A 26,166-nucleotide genomic window follows, 5' to 3' on the forward strand; every position below is an offset into this window, starting at 1 on the left:
AAAGTAAAATCCCCACCCTTAATTATGTTTTGTAACAAGTGGGAGATTGTATTTTTCAAAGTTGGCCACACCAAAAGTTAGTGAAGTCTCAGCAGGACTTCAAAGCTTGTAATTGCCCAGCCTCAAGATGGAAAAAATCCAGAGTTAGCGACAGAGACATCAATGGTTTATTGGATAGGGGATCTTACTTACACCCAAAGCAAAAGGGTCCTGGAGAGACACACCATTGTTGGCAGCAGATGGCAGGCTGGCAGTGGCAACAGTCTTCCCTACCGGAAGAAGAGGGAATTGTTACGGGGGAATTGATATCAGGTTGCCTCGTTCAGTTACCAGGGAAACCAGCAGAGGACCACAACCCTCACTGCCCCTTTGATAAACCATCTTTGTGGAGCTGTTCTGATTTAAAGATTACAACACTCACTAGCTGGGGCCAGGGCAGGTATGTAGGCATTTACTGATCAGGCTCTATGATTAAGAGGGAAGGTCAGTCAGGTGAATAGGGTATAGGTGAAGCAGGGTCTGGTTGAGGGATGTACAGAGAGCAAGAGAACAGCCATCTTGGGTGGTCTAATCAAACAATTAGCCTACTCTACAAGCTCTTCTTTCAATATGACTCATGCGGGCTTCCCTGGTGGCGCAGTGGTTGGGAGTCCGCCTGCCGACGCAGGAGACACGGGTTCGTGCCCTGGTCTGGGAAGATCCCACATGCCGCGGAGCAGCTGGGCCCATGGGCCATGGCTGCTGAGCCTGCACGTCTGAAGCCTGTGCTCCGCAACGGCAGAGGCCGCAACAGTGAGAGGCCCGCGTACCGCAAAACAAAACAAAACAAACAGTATTACTCATGCTCACTCCTCCAACCAGAGGTGGGGTCGGTGTTCCCTCCCCTTGAATCCCTTGAAATCCCTTGAATCCGGGGAGGGAATACTGACTGCCCTGACCATGGAGTATCACAGAAGTGAGGTATGTGACCTCCCAGGCTAGGTCTAGCCAGAAATATGGATTTAAAAAAGCTCTCTGATGATTTCCAGTCCCAGCCTTCAACCTTCCAGCTGAGACCCCAGCCATCATGGAGCAGAGACCAGCCATCCCTTCCTGTGCCCTGTCTGAATTCGTGATCCACAGAAAACGAGAGAAAATAAATGGCTATTGTTGTTTTAAGCCACTATGTTTTGGGGTCATTTTTACATAGCAATAGATAAATACAGCATCCCTATCTTTACTTTCCCAATCACCCTAGGTTGGTCCCTTAGAGTGGTGTGTAATACCTTCACCTACCAGATCCTCTATAATCAATAGGTCACCAAGTCCTGCCTACTTCCTTTGAACGTCACACTCAAGCCTTCTCTCTTGCTGACCCTACTAGGGCCCTAGGGCTGACCCTAGGCCAAGCACAAACCTTTTTGTACCTACTGCTTTAATGGTTGTGAAAGGAAATCATTACAATGTGTACCAGCGCTGAAATTGTGTTTGTGTGTGTGTTTGTGCATGTGTGTGAAATGTACAAGATATATCAGATCTTTATCTGAAAAAGTTGAATTTTAAAGAAATAACAGAAAATTAAACAGCTAGTCTGGCCTAATAAACAGAGGCCAAGGCTAATAACTACACTAGGTGAACAAACAGCAAAAGATGACTAGTTATAATAATAGCTCCTTACATAGTTCTTAGTATGGGGCATTTCTTTCACTGTTTAGTTCTTTTAATCCTCACAAAAACCCAATGAATTAGGGAGCTTTGTTACTCATATTTTATAGATGAGGAAACTTAGATTCCATAAATTGTCCAAGGTCACAGAGCAAGTAATTAGTGTCAGAGCTACAATTTGAACCCAGGCTGTCTGGTTGCCAGAACTAGGCTCTTAACCTCTACACTAGTTTTGCCTTAGGAGAGACTTGCCTTAGAAGCACAGAGGTTAGCTTTGGACAATTCTGCTGTCAAAAGCACTATCAGGAAATATTGCCACTATGTTGGACAGGATGACTTCTAGAGAAGTTCAAAGAGACTTAGGGGCAGTTGGGAGAGAAGGAGAGCAAATTTACTCCTGAGCTACAGCAGGAGTAAAACTAAAATTCAGAAAAATAAGAAGGCCAAAATGTAGTTAATAATTTAAGAATCTAGGAATTTGAAAAGTCACTTTTTTTTAAAGAAAATAGGGAAATTAACTGCAACAAGAATAATTGTAGCACTTGAGTGGCTTACACTTAGACTCCTAAATAAATAAAATCTAATTCTGATCTTTATTTACATTTATCCAAAAAATTTAATTAGGAATCCATTCAGGATTAAAGCATAGAATTGGGAGTTAGGGCAAAAAGGTAATTGTTGATGGTATTAAATAGATGAAATTACCCAAAGAGTCTACAGAGAAAGAAACTTGGGGAACACCTGCATTTAGGTGGAGGAAGAGGACTCACCAAAGTAGATGGAGCAAGAATTATAAAAAGGTAGCAGAGAATCAGATTATGCTGTGAGCTGTGTCATGCTGCACCCTCCACCTCCACTTCTTTATACATCTGTGATAATCCCCATTCACACCCTGGATGTGAAGCCATAACCACCCTGAGGGGAAGCAGAACCAAAGCAAACAGACAACAGGACACTAAACTTTTTATTCCAGAATTCTAAAGTCACAGTTCAGGTAGAAGACAACAAATATTTGAAATCCATTTTTCCTACCCCTACCCAATACTAGTTAAGTAGAACTCAGGGGAGAAAGGCTAGAGCTGGAGAGGAAACCAGAGGATCAGCCTCTGAGGAGTGTCCCTGATCTCTGTCTCTTCCTGCAGCCCAGCCACAGGGGAACGTGACATTAGTAGAATCATCCCCTCTACACACAAACACACACAGGATAAATTCAGTGGTATGACGGAGAGTAGATCTCAGTTCCCTGATTCAAACCAGCTTGTCTGAAAAGGTAGCCCACATGAGCACTCGAGGTTAAATGGAAGATTGCTTAGGGTGCTTGGATATGAGGAGCCTAAGGCAGCCTCACAGAAAGTCCCCATGACCCAAAGAGCCCCCCATACAGCTAAATGGGTGATTTTCCTGTTATAGCTGTGAAGAGTACAGAAGTTAGCTGAACTGGAGCTGGTGATCCTCAAGAGGCTCCACTGTTGGGAAACTGGGCCTCACCATACAAGTCATAGAGGCGTTACCACGCTGGATATCAGGCAGACCAGGACGATATGATACCCAGGATAGAAGGGGTGAAGGGAATAATCCTGAAAGTGACAAACCTTTAACTTAAAATTTATGAAAAGATAACTGAATTTGACTGAGTTTAGGTGAAAATGACTAGATTAAAATTCCTTCCACGAGATAGAAATGAAGTGTTTGAATAAAAAAAAAATTAAGTCCAGTTTAGAGAGAATTTAAAACTTTTTTTTTTTGCATATCTGAATTTGTAGCTTCAAGTTATCATTCCTATCACATTAGATAACACAGTGTCTGGACATAGAGTCATTAACAAAGACTACATCTTTCGAAATGTACCTCATCTTAGATTCTAAGTTAACTACATTTGTTAGAGACCTAGCCAATAAGTGTAAGTGGAGTCTTATGTCTTGCAAAGTATACTATCAGTATTGATAAAATAAGCTTTTTGGCCTCTTCCTCTTTATAAATGTCCATAACTATAGTCATAAGCCCCAGAGTGCTTTTCTAAAAGTATAAGTTAGTTTTAGGAACATTAGAATAATATTTTCATAGTAGAGAACAAAGTGGAAAACAAACAAGTTTCTTAAGAGTTTAGAAAAAATGTATGTATTAGATTCACAATACAAGGATATTTGTTATTCACTTCTAATTAAATTCTTCTATAACAAGTAACTTCTATCATAGTTAGTCTATTGGAATAACTCGTTGTACTAGGTTGACTAGTGTCCCCCACAAATCCTGCCTGTGAATGACTTTATTTGGAAATAGGGTTTTTGCAGATGTAATCAAGATGAGGCCATACTGAATTAGGGTGGGCCCTAAACTAAATACAATGACTGGTGTCCTTATAACAAGAAAGGACACACACAGTGACAGGGCCATGTGGAGGAGGCAGAGACTGGAGTGATGCACCTACAAAAAATGAACCACCAAGGAATTCCAACAACCACCAGAAGCTAGGAGAGAAGCATGGAGTAGATTCTCCCTTAGACCCTACAGAAGGTACCAACCCTGCCAACACCTGGATTTCAGACTTCTAGCCTCCAGAACTGTGAGAGAATAAATTTGTTTGTGGTACTTTGTTATGGCAGCTATAGGAAACTAATATACTCATCCTGAGTCACATTACATGTCAGTTCCTTATGTTTTCTAATTATATACCCCACAAAACATCTCCTTTCTTGAAATCCTGGTAAGGACAGTGTCAAGAGCTTCTTTAGCAGACATTTAGAAATGTTTGTACCCCATTGTTGAAATAATTTTCCAAGCCCAGGGTGAAGCTCCTCCTGCCTAGGGTGCCATGTCAGCAAACTGAAACTTAGAGAATTTTCATGTCCCTGTAAATGCTTCACTTGACCAGAAATAGAGTATATCAAACCAGCCAATCCCCAAATGCCAAGAATTTTTAATAACTTCTTTGTTCTAAGTAAGGTCAGATATGCAACCTCAGACAATTAACTTAAGCCAAATACTCTTTCCTTATTCCCTGATTTACCTGTTAGCCTTATAAGGAAATCCCTGACCTCCAAGCCAATCGTGCTGTTTCCACTTTGCCACTTCTAAAGCTCTATAAAACTTGCTCTTGCCCCAAATCCCTCAGCAAGAGTACTCCACTGCTTGTGAGGCACTGTACTCCCCCAAGTCCATGGGGAGTACAAGTTTCCCCTTGAATAAAGGATATCAAACTCGTTATTAAATTGTCCTATTTTTGTCATTTGACAACAGGTATTCAACAAGAAAATGATTACAAGAGGAAGATGGTGCAACAGAAGAGAGTTCCTAAAAATAACTTTCATATGATATATCTTGGGGTTTAGAACCAAAAGAAGATATCTTAGGAAGTTCTTAGTAAGTGTAAGACAAAAGTCCTACTTGCCCCAAGAATGACTTTTGGGCTTGTTACATGTTCCTCCACCTTTAGGAGGTCTGCTCAACAGTGGCTCCCAAGCCTTTCAATTCAATTTTACAAGTAGTGGGCCCCTAACTGAGCAAGGAACTGCACTAAAAAATGTGGGAATTTTTTTAAATGATGAAAGTCCTTTTCCTGCTTTTATGTTTTAGATTTGGAGTGGCTCCTCAGCCACAGGCTAAAAGGAATGACCCAATTCACATCTGCTGCTGTCTTAGGCCTCAGACATTGAGGTATGAGCTCAATTAAGAGAAAAATTAGAGCTAGGCCAGTGGTCCAGAAATGCCACAGATTTAAAGCAAACATAATCTTACTGACCACTACTTATCACTCAGTACATTTAGTCTACTTCCAAACGTAGGCTAAGAAGCAACCCAACAGCTAGTCCCTACCTACTTCACCTAGTATAAGCATTACTATGAAATGTTATTCATTCAGTGAACACAGAAGGCGAACAAAGGTCAGATTCTAGAGATAATACATAACTAGAATCAATAATGTGGTGTGGGGAGGGGGTCAATAGACAGTCAAATGGAGGTTGCTAACCTGGAAGATGAAGGTAGTTATTAAGTGGAGCAAGTCTGTGATGGATGATGAGATGTTCAAGAAATAACTGGAAATACATGTTGATCTTGCAAGCAGTTGCAGACAGTCCCGAGCATCAACATGCAGATGGTGGTTGAAGCCACAGAGGTGGATAAAATTACCCAGGCAGAGTATGTAACTCAGCAAGAGTAGAAATGGAGATGAAATTCTGGGATGTGCAGGCAGAAGAGCCAGAGAATGAGACTGAGAAAACTAAGAGAGATAAGTGTGGGACCAGGAAAGAATGGTATCTTTGAAGTCAAGAGATGAACCAAATTCAATAACCAGGAGTGTTCAAGGTGCAAATGCTGTAGGAGGTCAAGTAAGAGGAAGATTGAAAATGAGCTTCTGATTAAGCAATAGGAGGTCACTGATGACTTTGGCAAGAGGACCAGTGGGGACATAAGCCAATGAGTACTAAGTAGAAGACATAGAGACAGACTGTGGACTATTCTTTCAAGATGTTTAGCAGAAAATGGAGGAAGGAGGAAAACAAGGTCATAACTTGACCAAGGTAGGGGAAGGCATTTTTTTAAGAACGGCGGATACTTGAATGTTTGTAAGCCAGTGGTTCTCAAACTTTAGTGCATCAGCATCACCTGGAAGGCTTATTAAAATTCAGATCGCTGAGACCCCTCCCCCAAGACTTTCTGAATCAGTAGGTCTGGGGTGGAGCTCAAAAACTTGCATTTCCAACAAGTTCTCGAGTGATGATAATGCTGCTGGTCTGTGGACCAAAACTTTGAGAACCCCTGTTGGAGGCTAAGGAGGAAATAACTAATAAAAGGATGTTTGGAAGATATAGGAAATGTAGGTATTCTGGAGCAAAACACGGAAGCAGAAGGAATTCAGTGAAAAGATAAAAAACAACAGTTGGCCTCGAGTAAGAAGTGAGGCAGCCCTTCCTCTGAGATAGGTAGGCAGATGAAAATGGGCACTGTTAGAGGTAAAGTTTAGAGGTAGAGAAAGCAAGTTATGAAAGTGCATGCTTGAAAGTCTTATTTTATTTTCTCTGCTTATATTCCCAAAGTAAGGTCATCTGCTGAGAATGGAGGAGGTAAGGCAGAGTAGGGGGAAAGAAAATTACACACTTAGCAGCCATAGGAAAAGGGCCTTGTAAAGGTAGTCCCAAGCCCCACCCTTTCTTAGAGGTATGGTAACTGTGGTCTCTTAACAGGAGTGTTAATTTTCAAACCTGGCTTGTTGCAAAGTTGGCTCTTTCCTCTTTGCCTTCCTGGTTCCCACTGCTACCCTTCAACCATCAACCACTGTCAAAGTAGTATCAGTCTGCTTCAACAACCACAATAATAAAATACTGTATTTATCATTAATGAAAATAGCAAACCCCAATAACACCCAGGGAAGTCTCCTGTCATTCTTTAGATAAAAACAGCCAAAAACTAGTATAGATCTAAGTTTGAATCAGCACTTGTGACATTAGGCTGCTACTTACTCTCTTTACTCACTGTGGGATCTCACTATCAAAGATTTTTAATCTTGAGTGTTGGAATACTTAAAATTTATACACAGACTTGTTTGTATCTTTATATGCATGTCATTTTCTTTAACCAGATGCTCATAAGTCTGTAACTCCTCAACAGTCTAAGACCCCTGTTCCAGACTATCCATTGGTTAAAATAGAAGTTTAGTGACATGCAAAGTCCATATTTGATTTTACAGTCTAGAATAGGCAATTAGAAAATAAACTCTTCCCATTTAAAACAAAGTATTAAACTCTACTCTGTTCTCAGGCACACACACCTCATTCATTCAATCCACACGTGAATGCCTTCTGTGTGCCAGACACGTTTCTTTTTGCATTCAGTTTTAGCAGGACTGGATTCAACCTTGGATATTTAGGGGATTCTCTTTGAGAAAAATAATACAAATCACAAATACAAAACTCTTAGGGCCCCTCCCAGCGCCTGGGGAGCCATGGGCAAGTAAGGGGCCCAGGAGCTTCTCCCCGTTTCTATGCCTAACCTGTTTCTAGGTTCTGGGGAATCTTAAACTGAGGCCACACTTTTCTCTGCCTTCATTTCCAAGTCAATTTCCCCCCACCTCCAAGTCCCAGAAAGTCCAAGGTTGATTTTAGGGTCATTATGAAGTGCTAAAGACTGAATGTCTGTCTCTCTCCAAAAATCCTATGTTGAAACCTAATCCCCAATGTGATGTTATTGGGAGGTGGGGCCTTTACTTTGGGAGGTAATTAGGTCATGAGAGTGGAGCCCTTGTGAATGGGATTAGTGCCTTTATAAAGGAGACCCAGAGCTCTCTAAACCCTCTTTCTGCCATGTGAGGACACAGTGAGAAGTCAGCAGTCTGCAACCTGAAAGAGGTTCCTCACCAGAATCAACCATGCTGGCACTCTGATCTCAGACTCTGAGCCTGCAGAACTATGAGAAATAAATTTCTGTTGGTTTGTAAATCATGCAGTCTATGGTACTTTGTTACAACCACCAAGACTAAGACACAGTCCATCTTTGTAACCTTATTACAACTATCTCTAGCTCTGAAATTAAATATTCACTAACTTCCAAAAATATACAAAACATGAAATAATCTGTTTTATATTTTTTACTTTTCTGATATAAAATTTAAATTTTGGTTATGACATGACCTATCTAAACGGATGAATGAATGCATTAATCACTTTCAGGTTTGAAAATTTTGACCTCTTCCAGGCATGATAGCCCTATGCCATCATCAATGGAAAAGCTACATTCCTGTTAGCTTTCATTTTGAACTAGATTTTGAAATTTAAAAGAAATAAGTGGGTTACTTTTCATATTTCTGATTCCTAAGGCTGGCTAAGATTTACTATTTCACAATTAAATATATAAATATACCTATTATAAAAATTTTAACTAAACTCTTAGAAACTATTTTACAGTAGAACATCAACATTTTCTTGATAGGTGAAAGCTTTTATATTACATTTTTATTTTGCAAGAAAATAAATTATACAACTTAAAAAATAAAATCCAAAAATTAAGCAGTTCATCAAAATATTTCAGCCTACTGCATACAGAAACTGCTACCATTTAAATTGTACAGCATTATCATCTCAGTATGTAGTGGCACACATTCAAAATTGTATATACGAGGATAGATTACAACTTAGGAACTCAAATTTGTTCAACACTCCAGACAACATATATAGTGTAGATGACAGGAAAGCTCTCATTGTAATGTTTATTTCACAAACATGACATTGGAAGAGTTTATAAGATAGCATCCCAGTCATTTACATGAAAATAGAAAAAACAAGCTTGAGTTTAAGATAGCAAATCTTTCTGGAAAACTAGCAAAACTTTCACCCAAATTGAATTTTTAAAATTTGCCCTTTGAGCAGGGCCAGTGACATCCTACTGCAAATAATACAAAATACTTTTAAACTACTCCAGTCATAGTTTGTATTAAATTTAATAAAAGGTAAAAATAAGAAAGCTAACATTTCATTTTTGGAAATTTTAACATTTATGCATAAAATAAGAGAAAGAGACTTAAATAAAGTTTGCCAGAATGCAGGGACCCCTCCAATAAATGTAAAAATTGGAAGACTTCAGAATTTATTTCAAGATACTCATTAAATCATTAGAACAGTAATACTCTAAATATTTAACTCATTGTAAGCATTAAAGTTGTTCTGTATTTTCACTTTGTATGTTTTGTTTCATATCTACTTACTCTGGCAATGAGATGGCAATAAAGGTTAACATTTTCAAGATGGCTCCACCTTTACACTAGAAAATGAATGTTCAAATCTTAACCTCTGAAGTGTCCTATTGCCATACTGCTCATGAAAAAAATATATGCATATATATGTATATATTTTTCCCCTTAACTATGTCAGAGTTCATCCCTGCTCAGATAGCACTAATTTTAAGTGCACATTAGAGAAAAGGGACTTAGTAATAAAGGATACTAACTGTGATTCTGTATCTTGAGCAAATTGCTGGTAGTTTCTTTTCCAGATCCTTTTTTTTTTTTAATTAGCAAATCTGTTGTCAAAATATATTTAAAGAAAATTCAACAATGGTATAGGCACCTTGTCAACTAAATGGTTTTCATAAACACCAAAAAGTAGTCAGATAAACTTCTGTATACATAATGAACAAAATGATGAAAACTGTAAGTCTACAGTATTTGTTGCTGTTCTAGTCCCCAAAATACAATTAGGACATAATTATCAATTTAAAAATTTATAAAATTTAATAGAAAACTTTGCTATGGATTTAGAGTTACCCACTTTTGCATTAAATTTACCTTTATAAATCAAAACATCATGGCTCTCATTCTTAAATGACTAAAAAAAGATTAGAAATTCCAAAAAAAAGTTCTGAGAACTATTCTGGTTTAAAACAACAACAAATCTTAAACTTTAAGAAATGGCCTGTAATTTTTCTTTCCATTGCTTCCTCCTTTGGCGCTCCTGTATCGGATAAGCAAATATGCCAATACCAAACTACTTGTTAAACATAAGGACCACAATTATTACCAAATTATCAGTTTTTAAAAATTTTGAAGTTATCCATTGTTAACAGTCATCTAATCAGAGAAAACAGTGAGCGCTAATTTAGTTTAATCTTCACAATATACTTGGTCTAATAACTGACATATGCTACCTTAGAGCTCAAATGTAAGATTTTAAATTAGAAACAGAATTCCAATTTCTTATGAGTTTCAGAATAGGCCTTTGACTATAGCCAGCAAAACCTTAAATGTTTTAAATTTGCTGTCCTTCCTTTCAGCAGGCAGCTCACAAAGTCTCTTGGGATTGGGGACAGATTCCATGAAATGCTCTTGAAAGCACTCTGTAATAATACTGTATGCCTTTCAACACTCTGGCACTCCATTTCCTACTATCATCAAAATAATTTAAAATATTACTTAATATCAAATAAAATATAAAATAATTCGCAAGAAAATTTGAAATGTGCACCACAATGAATAAAATCCATGTTGAGCCATTCTTTCCCAATGGGGAGTAAGTTTTTCTCTTTTAAGTTGTTCATGTCCTCAAGTCCTAAAATCTCCATTATTCTGGGTATTCAGTTGCCAGCAACTAGTAAGTTGCTATTTTGGATTGACTAAAAGGAACAAGATAAGTGTTGCCTTCTGAACATTTTTTAAATGTTTATTTTTAAAATATATAAATATATATGTACATATATTTGGCAAGTTTACTGCTCATATTAAGATTGCAACAATTTGCTTATGCTTTTCAGGTCTATGTTGTGGTTTTTCTCTTCCTCCTAGGTGACTGATACTTAATTATTACTTTTTAAAACAGAATGTCTTCCTTTCCAGAAACCTGAGGTTATAAATCCCTAATCATGAGACTTTAAAATTTCAAAATATTTCTATGCTACAGATTAAGAGGTCAGTTACATAACTGTATTATATTAAAGCAGGAGATTTCTGTCTTGTTTTTAATAAATTTGAATATGGCATAATAAATATTAAGTATATAAATATTAAGTGTCTTGGTAAACACTTAATATGCTTGTTTTGCTGTTTTGACTCTGCAATCGACGAACCTATCTCCATACATTTTTTTAAACAACTAAAATAATAATATGAGCTTCACTTTTTCAAAACAAGCTCTCTTAGCCATGTAAGATTTTTAAAACTCCTCATCATTTAACAATAAACAACTAAGACAGTAGTCTCCTGCTTAAAGAAAGCCAACATTTTTTAGTTGGAAAAATTTAATACCATTTTTAAGTCACCACTAAAATCCAGTTGCTATACTGAAGCAGTGTTTGAACATATAATTTGATACTATTATAAACTTATCTTTTCACCTATATCTGCCCTGTCCCAATGTTGTGTAGACCAGCTCACTCTTTTGATCAAAAGAAACCAAGAGTGCTATTTCTAGTTTTAATTGCATTTTTTAAAACAAAACGTAACAGCATTTTTCAGCACACAAACATCTGAAGATCCTTCCTTGTGCAAGTACATTTTTGTAAGAGAGGAAAAAAAGAAAAAAAAAAGCAACAAGAACCCCACTTTCACCCTTCCCAACTGTATTTCTTCCGGTGGGTATAAATCAGATTTTTAAAAGTTCATAATGGGCTCTTCATGAATGCAAGTTTCTCCACAAAACGGCATGCTGTTAAAACAGAGTGTGCAACATGAAGGGAATGCCACCATGCTAACTAATGTGATTGGCAAAATGTTGTTTTGTTAGGTAAGGCAGAGATTTTCATATTTATGTAATCAAAGTCCAAATAAACCTTCCTCTAGCACAAACTGCAAGAACTTTCTGCCCAAGCACTCCAAAATTTTGGTTCTTAATACTGTCCATGATATTCAAAATTATGCCATATATATGAAAGTGTTGATATCAGATTCATCTCTTCTGATGTATTTGTGCTCTATTAGCCATTCTATTTGCTCTTTTATCATTTTCTTTTGTGGCAAGAACATGTTTTTCAAAATTTCTACTAATTCAGTCTGCAGCTGAGCATTACTAATTTTCTTTCTCATCTTCATTATTTGTATGATAGCTTCCTAAAAGAAAAAATAAAATATTAAATTATTTTAAGTAAAACAAAACAAAAGATGACTTTTAATGTATTTTATCCTCTATCCAATACCTATCCAAATGATTAGCAATCACTAGATTAATCTTGAGACCAGTTTTTTTCACTCTGAAAAATAAAATCTGCATATTATGGAGATTTTAAAAAATGAGGAAAAACAAAATTACCCATAACTTCTCTGATGAAAAGAAAATCACACCTAAGGTTTTGGTGTATTTCCTTTCATTCCTTCGTATCCACACTATGTACATTTAAAAAGCTTATTTTACCTGTGAACACAATATGTATATAACCTGATATTGTGTTAAGAATCAACTATCAACTAAGATACAACAAACCCCTTACACATACTTTTCCCCTTGTATTCACAGTTACTTCTTTGTATAGCAGTAGAGGCCAGTTGCTGTCTGTTTCAAAAATTAATAATTACTATTCTTTATAAATTTATCAGATTAATAAACTGTATTTGTTATAAGTATCTTCAGTTTGTATTGACTCAATTAAATGGTTTAACTTCCTGTAGGAGTAAGCACTTTTCATCTAAATCAATTTTATCAATAGCTTCCTTGATGATTTCTTCAATTACTATTATTCTTTTAATAAGGAAAATTAGAAAATTACTACATAGCTTCTCTTTTGCCTTTTCCAGTACAAGGTGTCTGCTTAGTCAACAAAAGGCATTCATCTGCCTTAATGGAGGTTAGAATTCATTATAAAAGAAATGTGAAAACAAAAAAAGGAATCAATATTTGCTTTTTAACATTGAAAATGGAGTTTGGCTACAAGGCAATAGGCTTGGGAGTCAGGCACTACTCAGTGTGAGAAAAGTATACCTTCAACTTCCCCTGTACAGATATGAGGATTCCTACACTGCCACTAGGAGGTCAGGTGAATTACTCCCAATGTCAGTATGTCCAGATCCAGACTCTTGATCACAGGGGTTTATGTTAAGGGTCCAGAGAGAAAGAAAGAAGATGGAAAAAGTCTGTCCCCCTACAGGCGCTTGTACATTACAGAAACCAGTAAGTAGGAGAGGAACAACTGTAAATATTCCAATTTCTCCTGTTCTAGCTTTGGTAGTGGTGAAGATGGCTGTGTTAGAGATGTTAAGAGAAAAACAGAGGGGTTCTTGCCCTGGTCCCACTTAACAGGTTGGAGGTCACTTGAAAAGTGGAATGATATGATGGAAGTAATTTGCACTCCTGAATTTCTCTCCGTTCCCATATGATGCAGATAGAGTTTAGAGCCAATGGACCTGCCACAGGGCCTTCAGTGTCAGGAGAGGGTGATCCTGTAACAGCAGATGATAACAGTGTGCCATGTAGGCCAAGGGCCGCAAAGAAGATGTAGCAGAGGCTCAGAGGGCTCAAGAGCTCAGTAAGAGCAGAGGACAGGCAGCCAGAACAGGAAAGAGGCCACGTGGTCCTTACCAACTAGAAAAAGAATAAACCATAGTTCATCTGCTACAGACATCAGCAATAGATAGCAATAGAAAGTCAAATTCCCATAGGTGACAGATAAAGCACTCTAGAGCTGACAGATAAAGCACTCTAGAGCTGACAAGACCAAAAACCCAGAACACTGTTACAACTGTACAGATAGGACAATCCCTTCACTGTCACTATGAAGTCAAGTGAATTTCTCTCAACCTCAATACATGCAGATGCCATCTGTGAAAACAGCAAAGAACAGGGATGGGTGGAGTAGAATCAGGGAGAAATAAGAAAGTCTGAGCATTACCTAAAGGGATAGCTTGGATTAGCAGATTGAGCATAATTATGAATCAGTTTTAGACAAAACAAAAAAACTTCATTTTCTTTGCACATCTTATAGTATGACTATACCTGCCCATTCCACTTCATATCTCAACTCTAATCCATCTGTATTTATCCTGGTGTAGCCATAAACTAAGACTATACCATGCTTTTTCCTCCCAGAAGTAAAATTTTCCAAAATCTCTTATTGAATAATACATTCTCTTTTCATGGGCCATGGAAATCATTTCCTTTATTGCAAAGTTCATCTACACTTATATAGGAAGTTTAATTCTGAGCTGTTTTCTTCTATTAATCTGTATGTTATGCTATTTTATTTTTGTAGATATTTTAATATTTGGCAAGGCAAGTTCCACCACCATTAACTCCTTATTTTTTTAAGGTTCTCAATTACTTTCATCTATTTGTTCTTTCTTATAAAACTGAGAATCAATTTTTAAAATTCCAAAAACATTCTTAGTTGAATTTTTGTATGAAATTCAGTAGACTTGTTACTAGTATGGGAAGTTATTCAGCCTTATCATTAAAAAATATGGTATGTCGGACTTCCCTGGTGGCACAGTGGTTAAGAATCCATGTGCCAATGCAGGGGACACAGGTTTGATCCCTGGTCCAGGAAGATCCCACACGCCATGGAGCAACTAAGCCTGTGCACCAAAACTACTGAGCCTGCGCTCTAGAGCCTGTGAGCCACAATTACTGAGCCCACGCGCCGCAACTATTGAAGCCCGTGCACTCTATGACCCACGTGCCGCAACTAGTGAGCCCGCGTGCTGCAGCTCCTGAAGCCCGTGCGCCTAAAGCCTGTGCTCCACAAGAGAAGCCACCACAATGAGAAGCCCGCACCCTGCAACAAAGAGTAGCCCCTGCTCACCGCAACTAGAGAAAGCCCACACGCAGCAACAAAGACCCAAAGCAGTCAAAAAAACCAAAAAAAACCAAAAAAAACAAACGAATGTTATTTCATGTTAACAAGAAGCCAGAGGGCTTCCCTGGTGGCGCAGTGGTTGAGAGTCCACCTGCCGACGCAGGGGACACGGGTTCGTGCCCCAGTCTGGGAAGATCCCACATGCCGCAGAGCGGCTGGGCCTGTGAGCCATGGCCGCTGAGCCTGCGCGTCCAGAGCCTGTGCTCCGCAATGGGAGAGGCCATAGCAGTGAGAGGCCCGCGTACTGCAAAAAAAAAAAAAAAAAAAAAAAAGAAGCCAGACACAAAGAGTACACTGTCTGATTCCATGTGTATGAAGACCAAGAACAGGCAAAACAAAGCAATGGTGATAGGAATCAGGTGGGTTGAAGGGGGAGACTGGTTGAATGGAGACATGGGGAAATTACTGGAGTGATAGAAATGTTCTGTATTTTAATTGAGGTGATGGTCACACAGGTATACACATTTAGCAAAACACACTGAAAACTATGAAATATGTATTCTATTGCATGTAAGTTATACCTCAATTAAAAAATTTAGTAAGAAAAAAAGGAACATGATCCTTCTGTTTATTCAAATCTCCTTTCGAATCTCTCAGGCGAAGGCCCCTCTCTTCATACAGGTCCAACACACTGTTTTTTAAAGAAATGCCTGTGAATTCTATGGTTTCTTCTTTTATTTTCTTAAATTTATTTATTTGTTTATTGCTAAATAGAAAAGCATTTGATTTTTATTTATCTTTTCTCTGTTCCTTTATCATATTATATGATCTACAAGAAGTGAAAAATTTTAATCTTTTCTTCTTTTTTGTTTCATGCTTGATTGCATTGGCCAATAGTTTCAAACAATATTAAATGAAAACAGTAAAAGTGGGACAACTTGGTTTTAATAAGACTATTTCTAAAGTTAAAACAGTCATACATTAGTTTGCAATAGGTATTCTTTATCATGTTCAGAAGGTATAATCCTAGTTTTAAAATACGTTTTTTAAAGTGTCCCTAATTTCCCATTACAATGGAATTAGAAGTGTTAAAATTAAATTTTAAATACTCAATCCTAGAATTGTACTTGTTGCTGATATACATTTATTCTCTTTGGCATGCAGTCAGAGAAGCATAACCTAAAACCAAGGTTTTTACCCAACCAATAGAACCTACCAGAGACCACCAAGTCATATAGACATCTCTTTGAGCAACTAAGAGAATGTTACTAATACAATTTTTAAATTTCAGTAAATTGAAAATTAGCTCTTCTGTACAAAAAGTGTGAGTACCTACATTCCTTTAATTTTAAAAAAAGATTTGAAGATTAAAAAACAACAACGTTTTTCAAAATTTAGACATTCTGTCTTAATATTACAAACCTGGGTTCTCAGTATTCTTAGTTGAACTATTCCTTCATTCTCTTCTTCCCTCATCCTTTCTGTAGTGAGCTGCAAGCGGCCAATCAAGTTGATTTTACCCCTTTTCTGAACTTTTGCATTTTTTCTATAAAAAACATTAAATCAAATATTTTACAGTGAAAGGCTTTTTAAACATCATATTATAGCAACAATGTCTAAGAGAAAATATTTAGAAATAGTCTAAAAATTAATATCTAACACTGTTTAAGGGAAAAGTAACAAATAACCAACATGTAGCTTTATTAAAATGAACCCTATGATTTCCCTCAAACATGATAAAAACTCTATTAATAAGTGTGACTATGCTCCCTGTAATAACAAAGTTAATATAATTTATATTGCCATGAAAGTGATTAGATAATTGAAGATATGTGGGTTGTAATTCAACATTATCTTCTAATTGGATCTAAAGGAAACAGTACTCCATGTGGATAAAGCTGCTTTAGAGTGCAAAAGGATGTTTACTTTAAAGATAAAAAGCAATATAGTATGTCAGACACCAAAATGTATCATGAAAAATACGTAAAGAAATAATAAACATCTCTAGTTCATTAATATGTTTAATAACCAACTAAATGGCATAAATCTAAAGTGATGACAGCATACAGATGTTTTAAATATCATGTAAGGAAAATTATTTTGCTAAAAATAAAACATTAAAATTCAAACAAGGTATTTTTATTTTAGATCAATCAACATAAACCTTACATTAAACTGAACTCCTGGTTCACTGAGAAGAGGGTACCTTCTGTAAAGTCTTTGGGTGAGTTGACTTGAGGTTCATACAATAATACTTGCCGTTTGAGCTTTGGGAAAGCTACTAAAGACTATGAAGAATAAAGAGAAAACAATTAGCTTCTATAAACACTATGGAATACCAAGATCAATTCTACAACATGACCAATATAGGTGAGAAAAAATTATGAGCACAAATTCATAATTCAAAATTTTATTTGGTACTTCCATGAATGTAACAATGTAAATGCATAATGAGGAGAAAAGAGTTGGTTATGAGGAAGCAATAAATGCTCTCTTTACAATAAGATAACAAAAAAAACACAACAACAAACTAGAGGGATTGGTCATATATGACCACAGCAAACATCATTGCCGGTTATAAACCAGCTGTTTCTCTCTAGGTAATAATTTATTTTGGAACTTTTAACAGGCATATGGAGTAGGGGATAAAATGTAGTTTTGAACAGGAGGCTAATAAGTACATTTTACAGGGCCTCAAAAGGACCAAAGTCTTCTTATTCTTAGAATTTTGGTTATCATAAAACTCTTTGAACACATTTTCAATATGAAATCTTTGGTCATGCTCTTCACAGGCAAAATTTAAACACCAACTCAATCTCTTTCTTTCTCTCTCTCTTGCCACTCTCTGTCTTAGTAACTTGCTTATTTTCAATTTTTTTTCCATAAATACCTCACTAGTATATTTTTCTTGCTTAAAAGTCATTTGAGTGTTATGAATTCATAAATTTATTATAACACAAGCCAACACATGTTTCCTGCTTTGTGAGAGGATGCAATGTTAAAAACAAAAAACATAAAAACAAACCAACCCATAAAGTCCTTCTAAGCTCAGCATCAGGGAGTTCAGTTGCAAGTTTTAGATTTTCAAAGCTGATTTTCTCTCTGGGTCTTTGGTTCCACGCAAACAATACAGCCAGCTGAAATGTTGTTACCTCCAAATCATATTGACCTACTTCATTCTTAAACGTTATCTATAATAGATAAAATAGTTAAAAAAATAACAATCTCTTCATGATGATTACCATCTATCTACTATAATATCTCTTATATGAGATTATATACAAAAAGACTGCGAGTTGTCTTTCAATATCCATTCTTCCTTTCTTACATGGTAATAAAAATTTTAGCAGACTTTAATGACTGTCCAGAATAAAGGCTCACCTCCCAGCTTTCCTGAGCAAAAATGTGGCCATGTGACTAAGGTCTGGCCAATGAGATTTGAGTGGAAATAATGGGGGAAACTTCTAGAAGTTGCCATTCAAGGAAGCTATACCCTCACATCTTTCCCTTCCTGTTGGGCTGGAAGACAGACATAGGGAGAGGATCATACTGGATTGTGCAGGCAAGGGAATACCTTAAGGATGGTGCTGTAACCAGAAGTCTATGTCCCTAACAACTTCATGGAACAGATCTACTATATCTGCTCAAACTTTCACTTGTGAGAGAAGGAAAGATCTATCTTGTTTAAACAAATCTTATTTGGAGTCCTGCTACTTTCAGCCAAACCAACATCTGAACTAACACACAATCTACTTACAATTCCATTTGACATGAGATGATGCCAATGTAATTTTCTACCACTATGGTTTTTTTTATAGAATTCTTCTACTTCGGGTATCAAATCCTCCAGTTCAGTAGGAAGTGAGACAAAGACTTTTTCAGAGCTTCTTGACCAGGCACCAGCATTCAGAATTTTTATATTAACTGAATCAGCTATAGGAAAGTATATCAGAAAATATAAAGCAAATAATCTTGACAATGGGTAATATTCAAAATACATACTCAGAGGATAAGCTTTGGTGAAAAATAAGACTCTAAAGATTTTGTTAAAAGTGTCTTTCTGTTTCAAAATAAGAATTAGTAAATCTAAATTCTGCTTTGTAGGATATTTTCAAGGAATGTGGACTTTGAAACATCTTTGTCTCTATTACTGCTTAGTTTTATTTTTAATTTACAAGAAAACAAAGATATTCTTTTGTAAAATGTTTAAAAAATGTATGTAATTATAAAATAATACCTGGTAAAGCCAATTTATTATTTTTGTGCATTTCCTTAAAAGCTTGGTTCAAATCTTCAGATACTTTAATGTCCTGAAACATTCTAGCAAGCTTGTTTACATAATCTGCTGGCATACCAACTTCCTATGAAAACCAAAGACAGAAGAAGTAATAAATAATAAATAATATGATATACTATTAGGAAAAATTTTAATGGAAAACTAAGTTTTAGATCCTTTAATACAAAATTCTTCTTCTCTCTTATATTTATAGAATGTTTATAATCTAATACCTATTAAATTTGATTCTTAGAACCTAAGCAGAATATACAGGCAATCCTGGCTTTCTGTGCATGATTCCAATATGCATGAATTTCAGTTACCACACTACAGTTAAAAGAACACCAGTACCCCAACAACACTGTTCAACTTTCAATTACCATTATATATTAAACGTGAGTTATGCATAAAGCACAAATTTCACTTCTAGCTCCTCAATCTACAAATCACTAACAAATAACAGAGCAAATCATATCAGTGACCAATCACAATATTTCTTTCAAAATCTGTTAGTCATCTGTTTATTCAATTCACCCCCAGACAGCAAAGCATGTAGCTTTGTTGCATCCATGTCTTCCACTGATAAATCCACATGACATTTTACAAAAACAGATAATTGAAAGAGGTAATTGGTCAAGAAAGATGATAAAAGTACACCAAAAAAAAAAAAAAAAAAAAGAAGAAGAAGAAGAAGAAAAGGAAAGGAAAGAAAAGGAAGGGAGGGAGGGAGGCAGGAAGGAAGGAAGGAAGGAAGGAAGGAATGTTGGAAATGAAAATAAAATAGAACATAATGTTGGAAATGAAAATAAAATAGAACATAAATGGAGTTTCTGAAGAAACAGCTAACTGTGGTTGTAATGTTTGTTGATAACGTCAATGCTGAAGAGTCTAAACATGCAGGTACAAGGAACTTAATGAAGGCAAATTATCGACATAAATGAGAAAAGTGGTAGTGACAAAAAAATTAAGAAGAACTGATGCCAGCAAAAACTTTCACGACTTTGAAAGACCAAGAGACAAAAGTTTGGAAGCTGATTCAAACTTACAGAGTATGAGAACTCTTCAAAGTATACAAAAGGTGCTCACTAAGTAACTTGTAAGTTACATGACAAGAAGTCAAGTACTAGTCAAACTACTCTTCATTTTAGTAACAGTGTTATTGAGATATAAATCACGTACCTCAAAATTTGCCCTTTTAAAGTGCACAATTAATCAGGTTTCAGTACATTTACAGAGTTATGCAACCATCACCACTATCTAACTTTAGAACATTTTCATCATCCCCAAAAGAAACTCCATACTCACTAGCAGTCACTCCCCATGTTCCCCCACTCCTCCATTCCTGAAAACCATTAATTTATTTTTTGTCTCTACAGATTTGGCTACTGTGGACACTTTGTATTAGGGAATCATATAGTATGTGGTCTAACTGGCTTCTTTGCTTATTAGCATAATATTTTCAAAGTACATCTATATTGCATATATCAGCACTTCATTTATTTTTATTACCAAAAATATTCCATTATATGAATAAACCATATTTTATCTATTTATCAGCTGACTGACCTTCTGGGTTATTTTCACTATTCAGCTATTATGAATAATGCTGCTGTGAACATTCAGGTACAATTTTTTGTGTGCTCATTATGTTTTCACTTCTCTTGAGTGGAATTACCTAGGAGTAGAATTGCCGGGTCAACTCTATGTTTAACTTTTTGAGGAACCGCCAGTTTTCCAAAGTGGCTGCACCATTTTATATTCCTACCAGCAATGCATGAGGGTTCCAATTTCTCCTCTTCCTCACCAACATATGTTATCGTCTGAATTTTCAGCTATCCCAGTGGTTTTAATTTGCATTTCCCTAATAACTAATGATGTTGAGCATCTTTGCATACACTTATTGGACATTTATATATCTTTTGTGAAGAAATGTCTATTCTAATTCTTTGCCCATTTTTAACTGAGTTGTCTTTATTGTTGAGTTGTAAGAGTTCTTTATATATTCTAGATACAATATCAGACATGTGAATTGCAATAGCAGTTTTTTCAAAGAAATACAACCCTTTAAATCTGAAAGTTTATGTTTTAAATTACAGTGTACTAAATACATATTAATTTTACTAATTTTTTCTTTCTCCTATATACTTAGATAATAAGAGGTTTTTAATATTTTGACAAAAACTTTGAAGTCACAAAGCAGTAATTTTTCCCAGTGATTTTTAATATTAAGAGCACCTGAACAGTAATTTTTACTATCCCACACTACCAGGCAAAACAGGGCTATCTGCAAATCTTTAATTTGAAATACACATATAAATGAAAAAAATATATAAAATACATATAATTATATATAATAGATGTTTTATTATCATATATTAATGCAATATTATATATAACACCATATATATAAATGAAAGACATTCATTTATGTTATACTAATATAACTCAAATTCCATTAAAATGGACTGAAAGGAACAGACGTAAAATATTTTAACATGGGAATTTAGCCATAATTAGCATTGATTAACCTAAATAAGCCATCACCTTTTACCTATTGGTTCTTTTTCCTTAATAGATGTATTTATTTACAAACATCTCTATGGCTAAATATTTAGTACTAAAAACATCTTAAAAATGAAACGATTTGTCCGTTAGTTAAGGTCAGTTCAAATGAGAGCAGAGATACAAAAGAGTGAAACAACAGAAGCAAAGCAAGAGCAAAGGTGCTTCACCAGAAGTCTTTATTAAGAAAATATACTTTATTTTATATAATTGATGCTATATTCTTCTAAAACGTTCCATATTTCTTCAATATTAACAATATCAGCAAAATGCATTACTTTAGCACACATATGAACCATGTGCTATTTTAAGAAAACCAAATATTTTTTAAAATTTTACTTACTCTTAGCCACTCTACCATATTCTCTTCAATTTCACTATCAGCAGAGATGTCTAATATAAGACGTCGTGTCAAATGAGCTTTGTGATATCTCATAAAAACGTCTTTGTTTTGTACATATTTAAGTACCAAGAGCTGTACAGAAAAAAAAAGTTACTTTCAATTTACATACACTCTTAGCCATCCCTCTCATTTAGACCTTTCTACATCCCCAACTGTCAAAATTCAGAAATTTATATAAGCAAATACAGACAGAGGCTTACTAAGTTGCCCATCTCTGAAAAATAACTAGTCCTGAAATACAATACTTTAATACTTTAGAAGTTAGCAAATTTGAGACTGTAACCAAATAACCTTTTAGTTCTTAGAAACATTAATTTTTGAGATTTTATATAAAATGTGATAAAACTTTACATGAAAATCAATGGTTCTTCCCCATTTTTTTCTTCTACATTTCTTCTTCACTTTATTCTGACAATAATCTTCTCTCTAACCACCCCCTACCCCCCCCCCCCCCCGCTTTGCTGGCTGCACCATGCAGCTTATGGGATCTTAGTTCCCTGACCAGGGATTGAACCTTGGCCCAGCAGTGAAAGCAGTCTTAACCACTGGACTGCCATGGAATTCCCCCCTCTAACCCTCTTTGTCTATACTTTCTCTATATCTTTACTTACTAATTTTTTCCTCTTTGATGTGATGTCCTTGGCTTATATCATATTACAATAACAAGCAGAGACAAATAAATATGAAAGCAACTAACTTTTTATCTACACTCATTTATCCCTGGCTATCTATTTTGGGCTCTCACAAAAAGAGACAAGTGAAAAACTCCCGGTCTCTCAAATATTACTCTAAATACCACCAGCTAGCTCCATTTTCCCATTTTTTGTCCTTTAATACAAGCTAGAATTTAACTGACTTTTAAAAATAATCAAGAAAGGGGAAGAATTAAATACTATTTCCCTTTCTGGCAGCTACAGAATAAAAAATTTCAGTAAGAAAAATAACTGCTCTATAGAGATCTTGCACTCGTAAAATTTCATAATATATTAGTTGCTTAGAGATATACGTTAAAAAAAAAAAACTGAGGCTATCACAGAAAGCCTTATAAGCAAAACACAAATTCAAAGATAATTTAAAAATTTCAAGTTAAAAAATTTTATGTACCACTTCTTTAAGCTTTGCTTCAATCTCTTCAGAGGTTAGTTTTTTGCTTAATGGCGTTTTTCTTAGCAACATGTCACAGTAATTGGCAAGCAGCTCAGGGCATTTTGATTCAGGCTGAGTTTTTAATCCCACCCTAAAAAACAAATTAAAAGCAGTTGATGAAAATGACTGAATCTACAAATATTTTTTCTAAAGCCAATTTTTCACAGATTTCTTATGTTGTATAGATCCAATGAGACTAGGGTAAGCAAGTCTACATCTAGGGTGCATAGTTTAAGGAGGCACTCACTCTTAGGTTCCCATAAGTGCACTTGGAGAACACTGAGAGTGAGACCTCCTTGTACTTTGTAACCTATGTGCCACCTTTCCTCACTCTAGTGGCAGCTTTGCCAATGATCTTTAAAAGATTTTATTAACATGCTTCTAAAATAGTTTTGAAAAACTGTGTAAATCCTTGCATATTTATAAGTTAACATTTAAAACTTTTTTTTTTAAAGCACTCAGTGTTCGAATTATTTGCAAGATGTCACACAAGTAGCATTCTCCCGTTTTTCACGATCTGATTCAGAACATCAATCAATATATGTTAAAACTGTTACCTCACTCTTTGAGACATATCCAATGTAACCTAAATTTCAGTGATATGATATATATCATCCTTCATTAAAAACAACTGCAAACAAACTTTCCTTAACCAATGAACTTACATCTCTATTTCACTTTCCTAACAAAACTTTAAATGAGTGTATCGTATTTTATGTTTGAAAGTCTTTCATTTATTCTTTATCCTACTTCTCTAAACTATATATGTAAATAAATTTAAATTCAACATTTTAAAACTTCTTATGTATAGATAAAATTCAACTGTTATCAGAAATGAGTTGTCCAAATTATTATAAGTACACGACTTAACAAAACAACATAATTATATTGTATGTGTGTATAAAACATATGCATATGCAAAATTTTGTCTATGAAGTGGATGAAACTTTTTCCCCTCCCAATTATGAATGCAGGAAATCATCAATTTTACTTCTACTTTTTGTATTTATAAATTTATGTCTTTTCCCTAAAAAATCTTATTCACATTAAGTTAATAGATAGGACTAGAAGAAGTTTTTCTTACAATGTTACTCAATTCATTGAGCACCTCCTGAGTTATTTGCTAAAAAAACACATACTGATCTAACAAAAAAAGTTATTTTTTAATAATGGATCAAATTAGCCATCAACTGTGTTGAAAGCAAATAATTAGAAACCATTTTGCAAAAGGATATAATATCTAGTCATTAGAAATTCATTTTCTGTACAATACCAATATTTCAAAATATTCCTTTCCTACACAACTTGGAGGCATTTTACAATTCAAGGCACATACCATAGTAAGAATAAAGAGAGATATGCCTTTCTTTACAAAATAGGGAGGAGTAATTCTGGAAAGGAAAAGGGAAAGGAGAAACTGCAATACTTCCACCAGAGGGCTCAATTTCAGAAAAAAGTAGATGTGGAAGTTGAGGATTTAGAAAGTGATTTCCTTAAAAGTATCTACACTGGCATACTCTTGGGAATTCTTTCTGTATCTCTCGAGGTAGATACAGCAAGTCTAAAGACCACTAACTTACTTCATAAGAATCTATCCATGTCCTCCAATCTATTCACATTGCCAATGCCTACCTTCTGTATGAACTGCTGTAATAACTGCAGTGGTCTATCTCCCTTCCTCCAATTCAACAGGTTGAGAAGACAGTTTTCAGTCTTTTATTGTTGTTTCTTTGGTATTGTGTCATTCCCCCGATCTCTGGCTTTTTGTGTTTTGTTTTGTTTTTTGCCAGTTTTTAGCTGTTTTACTATGATGTACCTAGGAATGGTTTAATTTGTAGTTATCATGCTTGAGATTCAAAGAGTTGCTTGAATACAGAAATTGGCATCTTTTGGCAATTTGGAAAAATTTTGGTCAATAGCTCATGCCTCCTTTTCTTTTCTCTATGATTCCAATTACTTATCGCTATAGATATTTTACCTTTTCTCAGGTAAAAATTTCCACCTATTTGTCTATTAATATGTATTACTTACTCATTATTATTCATGATCTATTTAAGATTACTGAGATATAATCCACACACCAATTTACCCATTTGAAGTGTGCAATTCAATGTTTCTTTAAAGTATATTCACAAGGTTGTACAACTATCATCAAAATAAAATTTTAAACATTTTCATTACCCCCAAAACAAACCCCATACTCATTAGTAGTCAAATCTCATTTTCCAGCTATCCTTCCCTCCCAGTCCCTAGTTATAACTAATCTACTTTCTGTTTCTATGGATTTCCTTATTCCGGATATCTCATATAAACGGAAGCATAAAATATGTGACCTTTTGTGACTGGTATCTCTTACTTAGCATAATGTTTTTATGATTCATCTGGATCATAGCACATATCCATTCATTCCTTAAAAAAAACTTATCCTTTAATCATGGTCAAAAGATTTAGCATATTAGCCATTTTAAATGTACAATTCAGTGGCCTTAAGTATATTCACAATGTTCTGCAAATATCACACTATCTATGTCCAGAACTTTTTCATTATCCCTATACTCATTAAACAATAACCTTCCATTCCCTCCTATCCCCAGTTCCTGGTAACATCTATTCTACTTTTCTGTATCAATAAATTTGCCTATCCTAGATACTTCATGTAAGTGTAATCATAAAAAATTTGTCCTTTTGTGTCTGGCTTATTTCACATCTCAAAGTTTCACTCATGCTGTAGCATGTATCAGAATTTCTTTCCTTTTATGACTAAATAAAATTCCATTGCCTAGATATACTGCATTTTGTTTATCCATCATCAGATAATGGACATTTGGGTTGTTTCCATTTTTTGGCTATTAAGAATAATGCTGCTATGAACATTTATGTACAAGTTTTTGAGTAGATATATGTTTTCATTTCTTTTGGGTATATACCCAGG

At 35.4% G+C, this 26,166-nt stretch overlaps 1 protein-coding gene across 1 annotated transcript in view; it reads right to left on the minus strand.

Annotated features, from left to right (window-relative positions):
• Window positions 1-11,977: 11,977 nt before the first annotated feature.
• CUL5 (cullin 5) overlaps window positions 11,978-26,166 on the minus strand; it is a gene marked incomplete at both ends in the record, with an annotated part of 80,582 nt that continues 66,393 nt past the window's right edge. Inside the window, 8 exon segments of the mRNA XM_079707856.1 lie at window positions 11,978-12,172; window positions 16,270-16,393; window positions 17,017-17,135; window positions 17,877-18,038; window positions 18,605-18,780; window positions 19,085-19,208; window positions 22,029-22,160; window positions 23,193-23,325. Coding sequence (XP_079563982.1) covers window positions 11,978-12,172; window positions 16,270-16,393; window positions 17,017-17,135; window positions 17,877-18,038; window positions 18,605-18,780; window positions 19,085-19,208; window positions 22,029-22,160; window positions 23,193-23,325 — 1,165 coding nt within the window.

Source organism: Hyperoodon ampullatus (genome assembly GCF_949752795.1).
Source record: "Hyperoodon ampullatus genome assembly, chromosome: 7".
Classification (NCBI taxonomy): domain Eukaryota; kingdom Metazoa; phylum Chordata; class Mammalia; order Artiodactyla; family Ziphiidae; genus Hyperoodon; species Hyperoodon ampullatus.